A 19353-nucleotide genomic window follows, 5' to 3' on the forward strand; every position below is an offset into this window, starting at 1 on the left:
TGTGCATGGACAAACACACATACACAAACAGCTTAGGACCCAGTTATTTAAAGAACTATCTCTCCCCGAAGTTTTGCCCATGATCAGAGATCCAGCAGGTAGGCCCTTGTGGTTATTCAATCACAAATAACCAGAAAACTCATGGCAGAGTCTTCCCAGTTATATCTCCTCTCGACCATCTCTTCAGCCCATCCCACTTAAAGTTAGCTGAGTGGTGACGATTAGCAGCTTTCAGTACTGGTCAAAAACTATTTTGTTCCGCTAGTCTTTTGTATGAATCTTATTTGGCTTTCGTTTCTGAGCATAACTGGAGAACTATGTTTATTATGGCTATCTGTGACCTATGGCTTTGAAATGTTTTTAATGAATTGTATAGTTGTGACTGACCTGCTCTGAGATCATCCATGATAAAGGAGGGGATATACATTTTATTTTTTAAAAGAATAGACATAGTTATGGGTATTTTTTCTCCTGATTTGTTATGACAAAAGCAGGATTTGCTCTTCTTAGAATCTGATTAAATGCCCAGTAAAATGGAAATGCTTTAGTTGGTTTCTTAGAGTTACCATTTTCCCCCCAATACAGTGCACAAAATTTGAGCAATTAAGGAGATGCTCATGGGTCATCTATTTTTTCAGCAGGGGGCTGGTCCACTGTCCCTCAGACCTTGTGGGGGGCTGGACTATATTTTTTTGGGGGGGGGATGAACGAATTCCTATGCCCCACAAATAACCCAGAGATGCATTTTAAATAAAAGCACACATTCTACTCATGTAAAAACACACTGATTCCTGGACTGGATTTAGAAGGCAATTGGGCCGGATCCGGCCCCCGGGCCTTAGTTTGCCTACCCATGTTCTAAGCTATTAAAACCCATATTGCATTAAAAGGCAGAAGAATGCAACAGTGTTTTGCATATTGGGGCTTTGGGTGACTAAAACACAGAGATGAGTAAGGGGGCTTGGGGCAATGCTGATGCCATTGTGGCTTTTGCACAAGTAAGTCGTTATCCCCACCACTTGAACACATCTTTGTACTCTTCCAGTCACCTGCATAAGCATCATGATGCCCAGCAAAAGCAGTTACCTGGGTACATCATAGTACGGAGGCGACTGCTATTGTTTGACATGTCTGAATTCACTTTATCACAGGGAGAACTCACATGTGCATATTTATCAGTGAATGAAAGCAACATTTAAGGCTGCAGTCCTAACCTCACTTACTTGGAAGTAAGCCCTGCTGAATTTGATAGGTATGGGTTGCTTAGGACATAGGATTGTGCTGTCAGTGTGATGTAGTGTGGGGGTATGTGACAAACTTATCACAAGTAGAACACAACAGCATTTTTTGCTTCATCTGGCATCAGGTCAAACACAGCAGTTTTCACTGGAAACAGCTCACAGAAGCTCAAGTGATGAAACATCTAGTGTTGAACATAGAAATGAACCCTTAGTTAAGCCTTGGGGGGGTACATTCTTAACACTTTCAGAATGAAATTAACAGTCCCAGCTGTTGGTGGCTTGTGTTTTTGGCTATTTTAATAATCAAACCTGAAAAATTACCAGAAGTGAAATTCACAGACAAGAAATACTTTAATTAAATATTGTGTAAAATGAACATTTTTATACAGTTAAATATCTGAAAAATGTACAGATAAAACAATCTTATTGTAGGGTCTTTAACAGTAAAATCTACCATTTAGTGAAGTTTTCCGTTTGGAGACAATGAAGCAATGAGTGCATTGACTAATTAATCTAAAACACAAACAAGATTGCGTTTATGAAGAAACTTGCAAACTTTCTTAAGATGTACATATGACCTTTCTTTTTAAGATCAAAACCTTGCTTATATAAAATAAAACTGAGGCAATTCAGTTTCAAAGTGACTTCTTAGGCTTTCCCACTTAGCTAACCTTATTGGCTAATTATTTGTGATATATTGTTTCAGTTTTCAAACCTTTTATAAACGTTTCCTGAAAATGTGCATTTTTCGTATTTAAAAAATGGTCCCTCCTTTTTGCTTAGAACTTTAATTCTGCTGCAGTTTGCAAAAAAATGTTTTTGCAGTGCTGCATTTACAAAGCATTTAGTGCAAAGAAAAAAAGCGGGGGACCAGCTGTCTAAGGATTGGCACAAACAGGCACGATATTATTGAAGAGGTCATTCCAGTTTATAAATTACAGTCAACGCTGTAGGTCTTGCTACCAAAAAAAGGGGGGTGGAATCTGTAAATAAAACAACTTATAAAAATTGTGCACGATCCAAATTGCATACAAGCCTTTCTCTCTGTTAAACAGTGCTGGGTTACAGAATATGCAGAGTGCAGCAGAAAGCAGACACACAAAGGAGTGACACAGTTGTACACCAGGGATGCAATCAACCAAGCACTGCTGTGGTCCTACAACCAGCCATTTTCATGGGGTTGGTAAAGCATCACCCCCCCAATAGATGAATGCAGTAAATTAGAAGATTGTACCCCAGGTTTGTGCTTTTTTTTTTTTTTACACCATAAATCATCCAGATGAAGTAGCGATTAATTGTGGTGTAGGCCCATGATAAAACAGCACAAAAAGTTCTCCAGAAGTCTACTTTTAAGGCATCCAAGTAGTTAATGTGGCAAACACTTTTAAGTAAAACATCAGAAGTGGATTTTTATTTTATAAGCTTTTAGGCCTCTGGTTCCCCCCTCCCTCCCAGTAAACACAGTTCAGCTATGTGGCAAAGTCATGGGGTGGCAGGTAAAATGACTTTTTACAATCTTTTTTTTTTTAAAGATAGAAAAAGAAAATAAGGCATGAGACAAAACAGGATTTTTTAAAAAAAACAAAAATACTAACACAAAATAGGAGAAACTTCTTTTTCTTGTGGCTGCATCACATGCACGTATTCTACTAGTATTTATTACAGCCATGTGGCACAATTCCGTTTTAACTATACAACAAACAACTTTATTTCAAAATCATTTGTTCAGATAACTTAAAAATAATATAAAAATAAACAATGTTTTTTTCCTCAAAACAACAAAAAGGATGGAAAGTCCAAACAAATAACAACTTTCTGAAATACAAATGAAATGAATGAACACAAATTTATTTTAACAGAAACACATGAAGGCAGCTGTTCTTGGCTTAATGCTTTTCACAGCATCACAATACCAGTCAAAGGACGAAAAAACATACATACAAGGGGGGAGAAAATGATAAAAAGCAATATACAAAATTTCAAAGATAAATACAATATTTATAATCAATATGTTACAAAATAAATTCCCTTGGTAGATTGCAAGTGTTTATGTGAAAGAAAGTGTTGTAATGTATGACTATTTTATTCCTTATCTTTATAAGGAATAAAATTTGCTGATCTAAATATTTAAGTGGATCTGAAAAAAATTCAAGACAAGTGTATAAATATTTAGCTACAACTTTGGCAAAATCACAAAAGTCTACAATTTTATAACCACATACAAAACACATTAGGGAAGAAGGATCTAGAAGTCAAAAGGACAATTTTCTGGTACAAGAAACATAGACTTCACAGTAGCCTAAGAATGCAATAGTATACAGTGCTAGCAAAAGTTGAAAAAATGTTGCAGATCACACTTGCTTAACAGGAAGCTCTAGCAGTGGAAGTATATTTTTTTAACCAACAGACAGTAGCATTTTTTTCTCTGTCAGTGTGCTTGTTGAAGGCAAGAGAATTCAATATCAAAGTTACAATTTCTAACTACAATAAGTTACAAAGTTCCATTTCCTTAAGATGAAGTTAAGCAATGATAAACCCTCCCACCCTCCCTAGCTCCCAAAATTTTCCCAAATCATATATTCATCCTTTTTTTCCAGTTTTGATGGCTCATACCTCCTTGGCCCCCTTTTTTCACCACAAAAAAATATTTCACATTATAGAGATACACAACCATTGTGAATCTAGTTATGAGTACAGAAAAATGTTTTGGAGGCGTTTTTCATCAGTGTTTCATGATAATCAAAATGGTGCATCCACAAAGTTTTTCCCGACACATAGCAAGTACTAGACATAGCCAAGACGTAATCAGAAACTTTATACAAAATAGGCGTCGCTTTTTCCTTATTCTTCAGGATCAAGAAATGTGAAAATAAGAGAGAAGTTCAGTTAATAAAATGGAATAGTTCATGAAGAAGTTGATTGTTTGCATGTTGATTCTTAGTAGTTTAAATAAAATCTTTAAACAAAGTTTTTTTTGTAGCATTTCAATGTTTTGCTGATTGTATTTTGAAGATACTGTTTCCATCAGCATGTCTTATATACTAAACTTGTCCCCTAAAAAGCTCATCTTCTGAAGCTTGGTGCTACGGTAGGTAAACAAAAATGAATTTACATTGGCGGGACTACAAGCCCAGACATAGCTGAAAGAAAGAGAAAAAGAACTATTAAATATGTGTATAAGCATTATTAGAACTTGCAAAGAAGAAGAAAAAAAATCCCACCATGCACAAATATTTCCCAGAAGTACCAACTTCCACAAAACATTTAGGGACATCCACCTATTTCACATAATATATGGGCTGTGATCCAGAGGACTGTGGCTGGGGGGTGGGAGAATACAGCTCCTGCCGCTTTGTAGGCAGATATGTATGTTCTTGCCAAAGTTATGTGCTGGATTAGTGGTGTGAAACATTTCCACATGTGAAACATACCCTCTGCATGCAAGAGTATTGCACCAGGAAATGAACTGTGATGCATACAGAAGTTGATTACTGCATGTAGATCATCATCTCTGGATCACAGAGCATGATAGGGTGTGTGTGTGTGTGTGTGTGTTTTCTTAAAATCTGGGTGGACTGCTGGTGGACGTTTTCAACATTTAATATTACAACATAGTTTGCATGCAGTAGCTGCCAGACTGCTTTTGTCATCTGTTACTAGTATATCAGGCTATCCAATGAGGGAAGGGGTTTTGTTTTCCCCACTCAAACATTTTAAATTATTTTTAAAATAGGACTTTCCTACCAGAGCATTCTGTAAAGACTTCACTTTTAAAATGAAAAGGATTCTGACATTTTTTTGTGCAAAGCATCCTGCCTCCCACATGTGTGATATTTCTCTTAGCGTTTTGTTAATGGCAAACAGTGGCCCAGACTCCCTGGAGACTGCCTATGTTGACAGCTGAGAAACAACATGGTCACTTTTGGTAATGTCAGACAAGGCCAGCTCACTCACCAATCAAGGACCAGACACTTCTCAAGTTCCCTAAATGAAAATCTGACTAACCTTAGCTTTTTCTCTTTTTCCAAGCACTCAAACCTAAGTGGAAAGCCTCAATTTTGACATTCTGTTAATTGTACTTTATCCTAATAGTATGCTGACTTTAATAAGTCAATGACTTTCTGAGATCAAAGTCAAGTATAGTACACCTGCTTTGGAATCTGTCAAAGCACTATAAAAAAGACATGAGATTAAAATCTTCCACTTGCTAGCTCAATTTGTTTCTTAAAAAATGCTTAGAGCCCAATCCCTTGTTAGTCTGTGTGCGCCACACAAAGCTCAGGATCAAGGTACCCAGTAGTGATGCAAAGAGATCTGAGTCCCTTTGTTCTGGCACTGGGAACTGGCACCAGCCCCTGTATTTAGGTTAGTAGCCACCACTGTTGCTACTTCAGCACTGGGAGAATACTATGCAGAGCAGTTAGGAGAGACAAGTCATTTGGTGGCCCCTCTGTGTCTCGTCCAAGAATGGGCCAGTAGACCCTAATGCATATGTCAGCAAAGACCTGTAACAGGGATTTTCTCTGGATATTAAAAGCGATCGGGGCACACTTTCCTAATACTGGATGCTGTGGTAGCTGTGCCGTACATATGGTATATCAAGGGAAAGGACTGGGCTTGTTAAACAGGGAGAAGCTAAATTTTGTCATTATGTTCTAGTTATCTCCTTGGCAAGAGTATAATTTGGGCTGTTTTAACCTTATGGTGTTTAAATTTTGTCTTTATCATTCTCATTAATTTATGTACAAGAAACATTAATACATTTTTGATGTAGTGATGCGAACTTCAATTTCCCAGTTCATTAATCTCAAAAAATATCAATTTATCTCAGATTTGCTGTTGCGGGTTTTCCTGAAAGCTGGTTGTATTTCTTATGTAATACACTCTCTTTGTCTGGCCACCCATGTACTGTATATACTAGACTATAAGCCGACCTGAATATAAGCCGAGACACGTAATTTTAGCACAAAAAAACTGGGAAAACCTATTGACTCGAGTATAAGCCGGTTCACCACACCACAAACCTGGTGGTGGCAACAGCAGAGGAGGAAGAACAAGCAGCCCCAAAGGGCTGCTTTTGGGCTGCTCGTTCCTCCGCTGCCGCCAGCGGCAAAGGGCTCCTTTCAAGCTGCTCGTCCCTCCGCCGCCGCCTCTGCTGCTTGTAAGAGCAGGCATAGGAGCAGCGGTTGGGAGAGGCACAATGCAGCGCCTCTCCCAACCATGGCTCCTGTACTGAGTCATGAAGCAAAGGAGGAGCATAATTTAGGAAAGGCAGATTGGAATGGAGATAGGCTTTTCTTCTTGCCACAGACATGCTACCTATTTCACTGGCAGCCCCTGTGCAGTTGATTGACCATATTGTATTATATGCATGCCAATGTGTCACAAAGGGTGACTCAGTAACCCTTGTACGTGTGTGGTCCCACTGACTAAAATTCAGATTCACGGGAGTAGTGGTGCTCATGGATTCCTTTCCCCACAGAACAGATGGAACGGTGAGGATGAGTTGAATGTCTGTGTTGAGCAGTGGCTCCATGAATTCTGCTGCTGTACTCATGGACCTTTGGCTCAGGGGAAGAACAGCATGCAAGACAGCCTTCACCCTATGCGGTAAGTCTTGTTTTCTCATACAGTTCGCAGCTTGCTTGTAAAATACTGGTCGATTATTTATTTTTTCTAGGATAAAACGATACTGGGGGGGGGGGAGAGTAACTTTTCTGTAGTTTTTCCACAGTGAATACTGCCAGCCTTAGATGTAACTTACGAGGTTAGGCAAATCCTGTACATGAAAGTTTTGAGCATGCCTTTGTTTACATGGAAAGATTAGTCACAGACTTGCAGATGGAGCCTAACAACCAGACTCTCTTCCATTTCGACCCCTATGTGCCACTGCTTGGATTGCAGCCAGTTCTTGCCAGCTGTGAATTCCCCCAATATGGCAGCGTTCCAGTATATTTAGCTCCTGCACAATGCTGCCATCAGGGCTGGGAGAAACAATGCCAAATGATGGGGGCACAGTGATGTGCTGCTCACAGTTTTCGGCCAGTAAATGTTCCCTTGTGGTAACTGCAGCTCATTGGCAAGGGATGGAGCAGAGCCTTGGCTATCTGCGGCAGCAGCGAGCTCTCTCTGCCATTAATTGACAGCAATAAATACTAATAACACTATTACCATTTGGTAGCAAGTATTCTGTTAAATTAGGGCCAACAGTGGTGAATGCAGCATTCAGCCAATTTTCACCTTCCTGTATTGCCAGTGAAATAGCTGCACAGAAGAGGAAACATGGTTCCAATAGTCTCCATGGCCCATTTTTAAAAAAATGACTATAAAATGCAGTTTAGGGTCTAGTTTAGTTGGGTATTCCTAAAGAGGCTGATGCCCTTCCTCACCATACTTCTGGGAAATTTATTTTCTCCTGAAAAAATACAGATGTTAAGTTCTCCAAAATATACAGTCTTGCAAACAGGGCATAAACTCAAAGACACTATTACCAATGCCATCAAACACACAAGCTGATTGCTGTTTTCAGTGTACTAGTGACAACCAAACTTGGGCGACTAGAGTTTTTGACTGGGGAAATCTGGCTCAAATACCTGTAGATGGAAGATCGCTAGATTAACTTGGACCAGGGACTCTTTCTTAGCCTAACCTACCTCACAGGGTTGTTATTAGAATAAACTTGAGAAAAGCAACACCCTGGGCTCCATGGAAGGAGAGGGAATACAAATGTGATGTATAAACCAATCAAGCAGGATGCGCTCTGAGCAGATATACAGGAAAACCATTGGTCCCTGCTAAAGCATGTTTCCAAACAGTCTTCAGTGCACACACACAGCTACATATCTTTCCTCTTACTCATATATACAATCCCACATGCTCATGCATATCTCTTGCTCTTGTTGCATATAAACCTACAAAACCCTTGTCCTTATTAACATATGGAAACAAATGCATTGTCTAATCATCTTTCTAAAAACTGAGGCAAAGTAGACATGAAGAGACAGCAAAGCCTAGGTTTCTGCCAGACGCACCAAAACGCCTGATGCTACATACTCAGTGCACGTAATCTTTTATTTCTTTTTTATTGGGTTTCTGAACAGGGACCCTTCACTCTTTCAGCATCTGCCCACACCACACTGAACCTTCCCTGGCTTGCTCACAATCCTTAGGTAGTGCAAACCATGGCCCATAAATCTGACACTATCAAGGCCCCCCTTGGTTTCTGCCTGTGACTAGGGTAGAAGGCATTCACCACAGGAATACCAATTACATATAAGCCACAGGTTAGCTACATTTGGTCTAAACTCTGAGCTCATGCATATCTTGATGTGACTTAACCCCATGTATTTATAGAGCTGCTTTCAAATGTATGAGCCTTTGATCATTGTCAGAGACAACATTATTTAGATGCAGGTCTTTTATTTTTATACTAAACCAAAATGCTTAATTTTAATCTGCAAAAAATATATATATTTCAAAATCAACCCGAATTTAATATGTGAAATGTATTTTAAAGGTATGTGGTGAAATATGATTCCCACAAGTTTAGTTTCTGATTGTCGCGGAAATAGTCTTTTTTCAAAGTATTTGTCTGCAGTATTCTTTCATATTTTTCACTATTGACAAAGCAAGTAAACTAATTTAGTCTTAGGCATGGTAGAACTAATAGCACAACACTTGGAAAAAAATAGTATGCTGCTTGCTTGTGTTCAGGAAATATAGTGAGTGAAATGTAATGGTGACAAACTATGATGTGGACTTTCATGTTATACTGCAAGGAAGAGCAAATAAAAAAAGGATGTTGTTTGGTCTGAAAAAGCAGAGGAGATTTACGCAGTTCATGCTGTTTTATTTATTTTGGCAAAGAATGATTTGAGCTACCCCAGTCATGCAATCTGCAATTCGCATGCTCACCTGGAAGGTGAATTAACAATTGTGCCCTCAGTGTGCTCCCAAGTGGCAAACTAGATAGTGGCACACACTTATGCAAACTCTCCTAGCTTAAAAGTTTTTGTGGCTATAGAAGGGAGAACCCAAGCTAATTGTGTAGTCGGTCATTCAAATGCTGCTTTATATTAGCACTTGGGTTAATATAGTGGCAGTGAATACATAGTTTGAAAGAGAGGACCAATGCTGGTTGCTGTCATATCAGCTTCTCTCGGCCACCTGCCTTCAGACTTGCACAGTGGTGTCAAGGCCATTGCCACCACAGTCTGGTTTTCTGTATCCAGAAAAAGTGGAAGCATTGCCAGGGAATTGGTCCCTGAAAGCATTTTCTTGTTGAAGAGTTGGAAGGCACAGGGATCATTCTCTGAGCTCCTGGGTTCCAAGTGTTAGTGGAAGAATGTGAGAGGAGATGGGCAGGTGACATGATTATATTCTGAGTGACCACATCTTTGGTAATTGTCTGCAAGGCTGATCTCTGCATTAGACAAGACAATAAATGCCACTGTGTGTGATTCAAATCTACATACCCTTAAGACCTAGTTAATAGTGTTCATTATGGACATTTTTGACTAGAGTTTCTCACACTTGTGTCTCCCTGGTCTACAACATCGGTACCCTGCACGGTATTTGTAGACCAACATAGGTATTAGTTTTGTGCATGCAGGATGGAAGGAGTGCAATAAAGACTATCTGGTGTCTTAGCAGGAAGGAAATGGAACCAAAATCTTAAATCCATAGTTTTGCTGGCTTAATATCCCAGCTGTGTTATTTTATTGTAGTTATTGGGAGTTTGGAACAGTGGTCATTAGCATTGCTGAGGAAGCAGAATTCCCAGCATGGGAGGATTATCTTATTCCCTCCATTATTCCTGTGCCCTAACCCTACTGTATAGAGCACAGGAGAGATGCCATAGCAGAAGCACCATACCTGAGGCGATAATTTGCTTTGCTCATTTAATTTTTAAGGTGACATGAAAGAAGCAGCAAATGTACTGCCCTGTTCTGTCTCTGCATGGGAGCCCACTGAAGACAAGGCAGCCCCTTAGGAGAGAGCAGGCTAGCCATAATCTGTTCAGGTCGGAGTCACAGGACCATGGATAGCTCTAAATTGGTAATTGCTCTGACAAGATCTGGAGCACAGCTAAAGCCTTCCACCCCTCTTTACTCAGGCTGCCCTTCTCATATTCTGACCACTTCCTGAGGAATGGAGATACTGTATACTTAAAGCGGTAGTCTTCTGGCCTGGAGCTCCCACCTTACTCACTGTAGACACTGATAAGCAGGGCATTGTGAATGTGAGTCCCCCTGGTGTAAAGAGTACTGGGTTCTCCAGGGATTTTATCTCGGGAGGTTCCACTCCGAGGTCTTTGGTTCAGTGGGATATTAGCTGACAGGTTCTAGCTCAGGCTTAGGTTGGTGTCTGAGTCTAGGTCCAGCATATTTGAAAATTGTGCGGCCAGTCCTCTTGACCTGGCAGGCTCCTCTTCTGTGTCAAGCCACTGCTCATGGTTGGGATCATGACACAAACTAGCCATTCCTAAAATGCCAATGTTTGCTTCAGATGAAATTTGCTTAGCATACGATAGCTATATTTGCACATAATGACCAAAAAAATAGTAATTCAGTGTTCAGGCTTCAAGCACAGCTGTGATTGGGCCAGAACATACATCATAATCAGTTAAAACCAAACTAGTTTTAAATGTGAATGTGCAGCATGCTGGTACAAAATGCTGAAAAGTTATTGCTCCACTCCTCCCATGCTCTTGCCATGCAGCTGAGAAACAAGCTTAGGATTTCGCTTGTTGTGATATCAGAACCTGGTCTCGTGTTTTGTTCCATCAAAAGAAACCACAAACAATAAGCTAATAAGTCTTGGTTACCACTCATGGTTTGTTTGTAGAGAAACAAACCATGAGCCTGGGTCTGGACATTGAGACAGCCAGACTCTGGATTGTTTCCTGGTGGTGTAGCAGAAGTAGGGAAAAGCAGAGCAATAACTTTTCAACAGCATGCACCAACACATGGAGTATTCACATTAAGTCACAATTGATTTTTAACTATGTTTTTAATGTAACACATAAAGCAGGCTGTGTTTCCTGGTTCAAACTAGGAAGTATAGTTTCTTGAAATAGAATGTGAAAGCTTCTCATCTCCTCCTCGTGGCCATGTCAGAGGAGGAGTAGGGAAGGGCAAGAGCATGAGGCTTTCATGTGTAGAATGATAAAATATGGTTTAGCATTATGTGCAGGTTTGTTTTTGGACTGCTTCACACGTGTGTGTACATCACTAAATTGCAAATGGTTCAATGACTAAATTCCTTTTACTGAAAAGTAATTTGCTTAAGGTGAAGTAAGCTGATAGTACAGTCAAAGATGTTTGATGCTGCATTTGATTCCCAACTGCTCCTGCTTTCTGCTTATGGCATGCTAGATTCAGGACAATTTGGTTAAATGAGTTTGTATGAGTAGGGACAATTCAAACACGAGTGTGTACATGGGTGAGTTTGCCTTTAAGTTAGGGAGGGTGTGGAAAAGATTTGTGGGACCTTTCTGGCTCCATAAGAGTGGCTGTAAATGTCCACTTCTCTGGTGCCCTCTGAGCTGGTTAACACAAGATCAGTTTATTTCATCACCACAGCTGAAAAACTATGATTTCTGAAACTATTAGAATAATTTTATATTAGCTTATATTTGTCACCAATGCTGTATTTCAAATGCTGCATTTTTTTGGACAGCAAAGTAATTTGGGGAAATGGTTTAATGTGTCAGTAAGAACGTCAGGCTTTAGAAGTGACCTAGAGGAGACCAGGATTAATAGGATCCTAGTGTCAAAGTTTAATTGCATTTGCCCATCAAGCTTTAATACTGATTTATTAATTGGCAAGATAAAGTATCAAATACCCAATAAGTCTGTCTTTTTTTCTTTACTTATTTACACTTTTGCCAAACTATATAATTAAAAACAACCACACAATTTAAGCACTTAGGTAGGTGGAAAGAAGTTTGGATATTCGCCAAGGGCCACCAAAAGAAAGCATTATGGGCCTCCACATCATTACAGTCTCTAACAGAATAAAATGGAGGTTGAACCTACCAAGTATACATTTGGGGCCCATAAGGGAAAATCCTATTTTCTTTTTTCAAGATGCCCTGTTCACTGTGTTTCTTTCACACACCCAGGCAAATCATGTCCTTGGTTTACTATCATATAAATTGAAGGTCTGTCCCTGAAGCTACTCTCAAGAGAAATGTTAAAGGTGGAATTATCAAAGTAACTAAATGGTTTAGGAGCAAAAGTTTCACACATGCTGCTTTAGCACATTTTTAAAAAATAACTTCACCCCTGGTTTTTTGGTAATAATAGAAGCTACCTATGGGTGTGTAGGTTACAATGAATGCATTTTGTTTATTTCTAAAATTTATATACGTGCTATTCCAGCCTGTGGTGTACATATATAAAAATAACTTCATCCAGCAAGCAACTCAACAAAATCCAAACCTAATGATGGGACAATGCTACCTTGCATTTACATTGGAAGTGTCCATATGTACCTCACTAGAAAGAGAAGTGTAGGTCAGTCCTTCTCTCTGGGGAGATAAGTTTTTGATGCAACCTTGGTTTTCATGTAGGGCTGCTCAGTACTGGACAGCATGGTGGGGGTGGCGGAGCTTACCTGAGCTCCAGTCAGTTGCGTTGATGCAAATGTACTGTCAAGGACCCTGGATTTCACCATACCAAGCGTCCCACTGCATTTTCCCTCTAGCTTCTGGTAAGTAGTAGCAACATGACTGACCACAGGTCAGGTGAGCATCCCCTTCCCCACCATGCGAGAGATTTTTACGATCTAAAGAGAAACCAGAGTATGCCATCTGCAACTGGGACTGCTTTTTAAGGAAATACTTCCTGTAAAAATATCAAGGTGGTACCTGTGTGATTGCCTCATTCTGCATGCTTAAAAGCGGTTTTTATTCCCTACCCCACCCCCAAAAAGCCCACCCTCTGACCCAATGAGTACAGGAAATCTTGCTCTTCAGAATTCTGGAAATTTGTTTTGTTGCCCTAGTGCAGCTGCAGCATTGGAGGGATGTATGCATTTAAAAGTACTGTTGATAATATATTCTTTCATAACACTATGCTTCCATTCCCCCCGCCTTCCTTACATCATTAGAACTGGCCCAAACTATGTGCATTCTTCTACAGAAAAACAGTTTGTTGTGCATAGGTGCAATGGAAGTTTTGTAATCTCAGTGGTAAGGAAAATCTGAGGAAAGTCTGTGAATTTGAGGTAACTCTTGGGAACAGACAATTATACTGAGGCAGTCAAGAGATACTTATTGGAAGAAGGTTTACATATTCAGTAAACTGTATTCATAATTACCTCTCACATTTCCTGAGATCAGTGGTAGATCTTGGAGGAGGAGGCCTTTAAAGGATTCCTAAATTGGTTTGGGGTTTTTAAACTACAGCCAGGAGGGAGGAAGAAAGGTCTGAGGCACTGGTAAATTTCCAGAGACTCCTGCATAGAACAATGGGAGAAAGGAGGGGTTTAGGGTCTTTCTCCCATGATGCCACAGAAAAGGGGAGGAGAGGAAGTGACTTGACATATTTCCAGTAAGTGGGAGGGGAGGAGCTGAAAGAGAAGAAGTGGGAGTGACAGAAGTTAAAGAATGCAAGGGATGGTGGAGATCATGAAGGGAGAACCTGTTTTGTCTTCCAACCCTGAAAACTCAGGAATTCCCTCACCCAGCTAGGGTGTGCATCAACTCAGATTCTACAATCTGCTATCCCAAGTGTACCTCTCAATTCAAATTGTAAAGTGTTGGTGCTGACCTTTAAAGCCCTAAACGGCCTCGGTCCAGTATACCTGAAGGAGCGTCTCCACCCCCATCATTCTGCCCGGACGCTGAGGTCCAGCGCCGAGGGCCTTCTGGCGGTTCCCTCATTGCGAGAAGCAAAGCTACAGGGAACCAGGCAGAGGGCCTTCTCGGTAGTGGCGCCCGCCCTGTGGAACACCCTTCCAGCAGATGTCAAGGCGATAAACAACTACCTGACATTCAGGAGACATCTTAAGGCAGTTCAGGGAAGTTTTTAACGTGTGATATTTTATTGTATTTTTGGTTTTTATGGAAGCCGCCCAGAGTGGCTGGGGAGGCCCAGCCAGATGGGCGGGGTATAAATAATAAATTATTATTATTATTATTATTATTAAGTTGGGTGTGTGATTATTTCCTCACAAGTGGAAGCAAAAGCTCTGCTCAGGAAACATAAATTGGGATGAAATGAATACCCCTTTGCTAAACTTTTATTGAAATGGTTGCAGATTTCTAACATAATTTACGAACCCTGAACTTTGGTGGCTTTGCACCTTGCATTTGTTACTAAAGTTTTTGTTCCGCTTTTTAAAAAAATAGCTAGCTTCACCAAATGCATATTTATTTCAAGAGAAGAAACAGTTCTATTCAGAGGCTCCTGTTGAAGTAATTCGCAGGTAAACAAGCAAACAAAGTTTGCTGGGGTTATGCATATGTGTTTAGATGATAAGGACCAGAGATTTCAAAACTCTCAACACTTGCTAATGCTTTAATGACCTGATCAGAGGCAAACAAGGAGTTGCCTTTGGCCCACTCTGACAGACAGGTGCTTTTAGGCAGCAATCCTGTCCAGCCTTTTCACCAAAGACTCTGTAAGTACAAACGTACCTGCATTTCTTTGTGAACCTTAGGATCTTTTCAGTATTGCAGATTATATTCCTGATTTTTTTAATCTTAAAATAGAATACAAAAATGTTTGAGTTCAAACATTAGAAAAATAGAGTAGCAAACAGACCAGTTAGTTGGTCTGGACAGCTTGTATATTTCCATCACTGGATATTTTACAGGTAATTGAGATAAAAAAAATCCCTAAGCGGTAGCATCTTTATTGGCATAAATTAGATTGATCTTCTCAAGTCGTTTTCCAGTCCTACCAATGATATTTATACATCTAAAGGTAAGCTCAGTGCTAATGTTGAAATATGATGATGATGATATTCTCTTTATAAGACAAAGAGCCTAAAATGTAAATGTATGCCTTTGTGATCCAGGACTTTTTATTCTTTCCTGATGCTCAGAAAGTGAATGGTGGCTGCACTGTAAATAAATCAATACTAGTTGTGCTCCACTCCACCCAGGCTGTGCCGTGTTAAGTGCTTAGAGCATGTTTTTTGGTGTCCGTTAAGAGTTACAGTTCAGGCTGGCACAGTTGAAGCAGGTTTTGGTCCTGCGTTGAAAAAGGTATGGCAGTGATATACATGCAAAGCAGTCTCTTTAATAAGAGACTTTGCAGTTGTTTCGGCTTCCTCTATAAATTTTCACACTTAGTATTAATGACTGCAAGTGGCTATGTAAATTCTACAAGCTATTTTATAGTTATTTGTCCTGATTTTCCTCTTTTTATGGACAGTTTAGCTGGAATAAGTTCCAATAAGAGCACAAAAACCTCATTAGGAATCTTGAGGGTGAACAAAAGCTACGTTGGAACAACAGCTTCAAACGTCTGCAAGGTTCTTCAAGTTTCAAATAGCGACACAAGTAGGAGAAGAAGCACATCTTGAAATGCTGCCGATTAAAATGTGTCTATCAAAAATGCATGCAGTATAAAGAAGAAAAAGGAACACATCTGATCTGTGAGAGACATTCAGGGTTGTGTGTTTATTTTAAAAATTAATGCACGAAACCTTAAGGGGAAATGCTGGAAAAACAGCTAGTATTTCTTCTAATGCAAAGCTTAAAGTTTAACCACTGATATGGTAAAATGGTTGGCTATGTTTTGTGCTACTGTATTTAATACCAAGGTCTTGCCCCTGCAATGCAAAGCCATTTAAAAAAAATAAAAAATAAGCACCTCGTTTTTGAAGTCTGGGGTTTTGTCTTTTAATATTTGCCAGTGATAAAAATACTTCCTTTTCCCTTTTAGATCTAAAAATGTTAGGTTCTAGTGTTTTGTTTTTAAAAATAATAATCTGCAATTACACAAAAAAATGATACAGAGATCCAGCTCACCTTGAAGTCCATTTCCATTTGCACTGGTGCAAGATGGTGGAGGAGAAGCTTGGGGCCTGACAACAGGAGCAAAGGCGCTCTTTTGTTTCACTGCAGAGATGACATTGGCAGGTGAGAATGAGAAAATGCCGTGTGTACTGCTACAGTTTGAAGGGAGGGTGACCGAAGAGGCTGCCATGGTAGGGCTTGACGGCACTACTGCAATAAAGCAAAAATAATCAGGACTCATATTGTGGATTTTATGGCAAACATGGAGGGAAGGGGGAAAAAGAGATTGATAGGGCCTTGTCTCTCTTATAATAGCGGGGGGAAATTATATATGAAAAAATAAAAAGCTTTGGCTTGCCACACTCTGGATAACAGGCAAACTCTTTTGTGTTGGACCTTGGTTGCACATTTTGTAGTCCAATCTAGTTCTTTTTTTTTCTTTCTTTTCTCTTTTAACCAAGATTATTGTTTGGCATATACCAATATATTTGCCATGGTTTTTTTAATTGGTTTTTGTTTGTTTGTTTTTTAAATGTCCAGCCTCCAGAGTCACCCCTCCTTTTATCCAGTAGCTCACATTGTAGAAAAATCAAAATAAAGTAAATATATATATATATTGTAACAAATAAAGAACTATGTAATGGCTACATGTACCAGAAAAAGACACTTACTGCCATAAGGGGAGTTAGCTGAAGAGCCATTAAGAAATCCAGGGGAACCAGGTACACCAAGATTGGGCATGCCAGCATTGCCATATCCATTCATGCTATTGCTGACTGTGTTGTAATTGGACTGCTGAGGAGTACTGCTCGGAACATATCCTCGCGGGGAAACACTGCTTGTGTTGCGACTGTAACCTACTGTGTTAGGTGGAGAGAGAGAGAGAGAAAAACCCATCCCAAGAAAATGGTTATTATTTAGGGGGGTGAAGGGTTTCCCTTCCGCATCATACATTACACACTTTTAATTGATTGCACAGCTTTGGTCTAAGTTGTCTGCTACTGCCCTATCATCTCTTTACAGTTCAAGATAACCTTATCACGCCAACCCTACTTAAATCATCGAGGATCATTCCGTGTTGCCTCTGCTCCTGGCAGAGAAAGCCAACAAAAAGCTTCCTTCGATCCAATTGTGTCAGCTTCCATCACATTTGTCTTTAGTGGTAATTATCAGAAGGCTTGGTTGCTGGTTTGTACCAACATGCTGAACGAACTTTCAGCCTTTTCAGGACTTCAAATGCCAAAATTGGCAGAAACAGGAGGGGAAGGGCTAAAAATAGAAAGGAAAGACTTGTTTGCTGCAAAAAGCTGCTTTTTATTTTAATCTTCAATGTTACAACTGATATTTTTACACACTAAATATAAGCAAGTGCTCCCACTGGGTGCCCATGCTTCAGTGAAAACCAGCCTGGATTTATTTATGATATCAGTACGACACAAGTAAGTTCAACAGACACACATAATTTGGACAGTAGCAAGAATTTAGTGGCCCTGATCCAGGAATATTACGCTGCAATCCTATTCATGCTTACACAAAAGTTAAGTCTCACTGCGTTCAACTGGACTCACTCCCTTATTAAGCACGTTTAGAATTGTGGCAAAATAAAAAAATTCCTTCCAGTAGCACCTTAAAGACCAACTAAGTTAGTTCTTGGTATGAGCTTTCGTGTGCATGCACACTTCATCAGACAGAACGTACTTGCTCTGTTGCTCTCTGCAAGGTTTAGGCACAACTATCTTTTGCTATATTAGAGGTTAATATGCTTCTAATTAATCAGTTATGTTATAAGCAATAATATAGATTCTCATGTTTCATAATAATAACACTTATGGCTTTCTTCCAAGTAAATGGCATAGGATTCCAGCACCGAGTAGACATGTAGAAAATTGCACTGTTAATTCTTATAAGCTTTTTGTATTTTACTCAATATTTTCAATAAAGATTCTGTATTGTAAAGCAAAAAATAAACTTCATTGAATATAATTGGCACACCTCTGGTTAATTGAATGCATGAATCCTACTGAAGAAAGAAGGTGGAACATACTGATCAACGTCAAGAATATCAAAACTTTGGATACATAATTATTAAAACTTCACATACCTTGGTCATTAGCTTGTGATGTTTCTGAAACATTAACTGCTAGCTGGCTGCTAAATGAATTTACTCCCATCATGCCAGTATGAGCTGGGGTGTTGGCAAGTGTTGGAATCTGATTGTGGTTGCGTGGCACACTGTATAATGCTTCTGCAATATCTGCTGCTCGTTTCAGAATTATTTCCTGCAAAATTGTAAAAGAATTAATTTCAAGTAAGTAATACAGTGTGCTTGTTTCACCACATACTCTAATTTTGTGGTGCAGGTTAATCTAAGATTATAGTAGGCACTGATGGATGCCAGTGTTCTTGATAAAAGTTTACAGCCTCTTTCATTTGGCAAACTGATGTACATATTCCTGTAAACCTTACCAGTGGTGACTCTAAAGAAATAAATAGTACAAATATCCCATCTAGCATTTTTGCTAGTGTGGCATTTAAAGAAGAAAAAAGTACTTTACTTGGAAAATGCAGCAAAATTATTTCCAGTAGTTTGCAACACAATACACATTTATCTGCCGCGTAGTAATTTTAGCTAGCGATTTCCATTAGCCACCAATATATTGGACCACATTTAAGCTTAAGCATTTGGCGTGTACATTGGTACTTCTAGTTACGAACTTAAATCGTTCCAGAGGTCTGTTCTTAACCTGAAACTGTTCTTAACTAGAGGCGTACTTTTGCTAATGGGGCCTCTTGCTGTCACTGCACTGCCAGCACACGATTTCCGTTCCCATCCTGGCGCAAAGTTCTCAACTCGAGGTAATGCTTCAAGGTTAGCGGAGTTTGTAACTTGAGGTGTTTGTAACTCAAGGTACCACTGTATCCTTAATTACCACTTGTGATAGGAAAACAAGTTTGGAAAAGAAAATGGTAAATGAATCTCAATTCTCATTAAGATATTGCTTCATATCGCCACCCTTAAGGTAGCTGGGAAAATGATGTGGTGCACTGGAAGAACACATCAATGCTTTGCCAGGTTTGCAAAAGGCAGCTGCCCATTTGCTACACTGTGTGCATGTGACCATATATGCACATGAGAGG

The 19353-nt window shown here is 39.6% G+C and overlaps 1 protein-coding gene and 1 long non-coding RNA gene across 24 annotated transcripts in view; one reads left to right on the forward strand and one right to left on the reverse strand.

The window, feature by feature from the left end:
- LOC309532544 overlaps positions 1 to 19353 on the forward strand; it is a 99891-nt gene that overhangs the window by 52191 nt on the left and 28347 nt on the right. The window contains exons 2-3 of one of the 2 annotated variants that reach the window (XR_014219907.1): positions 6724 to 6851; positions 16215 to 16338. This is a non-coding gene — a long non-coding RNA (uncharacterized lncRNA). Of the gene's footprint in view, positions 1 to 6723; positions 6852 to 15628; positions 16073 to 16214; positions 16339 to 19353 lie in introns of those variants that run through there. The other variant, XR_014219908.1, reaches the window with a different exon arrangement.
- EBF3 (EBF transcription factor 3) overlaps positions 3920 to 19353 on the reverse strand; it is a 189124-nt gene continuing 173690 nt past the window's right edge. For 7 of the 22 annotated variants that reach the window (XM_082222876.1, XM_082222887.1, XM_082222895.1 and 4 more), the window contains 5 exons: positions 18317 to 18494; positions 16887 to 17075; positions 16228 to 16425; positions 12861 to 13031; positions 4282 to 4381 (listed from right to left, as the gene is read on the reverse strand). In XM_082222876.1, coding sequence (XP_082079002.1) covers positions 12898 to 13031; positions 16228 to 16425; positions 16887 to 17075; positions 18317 to 18494 — 699 coding nt within the window. In that variant the 3' untranslated portion in view covers positions 4282 to 4381; positions 12861 to 12897. Of the gene's footprint in view, positions 4382 to 12860; positions 13032 to 16227; positions 16426 to 16886; positions 17076 to 18316; positions 18495 to 19353 lie in introns of all 22 variants that reach the window. The other 15 variants (XM_082222897.1, XM_082222894.1, XM_082222893.1 and 12 more) reach the window with 6 other exon arrangements.

This window comes from Podarcis vaucheri (assembly GCF_965113315.1).
Source record: "Podarcis vaucheri genome assembly, chromosome: 5".
Lineage (NCBI taxonomy): Eukaryota > Metazoa > Chordata > Lepidosauria > Squamata > Lacertidae > Podarcis > Podarcis vaucheri.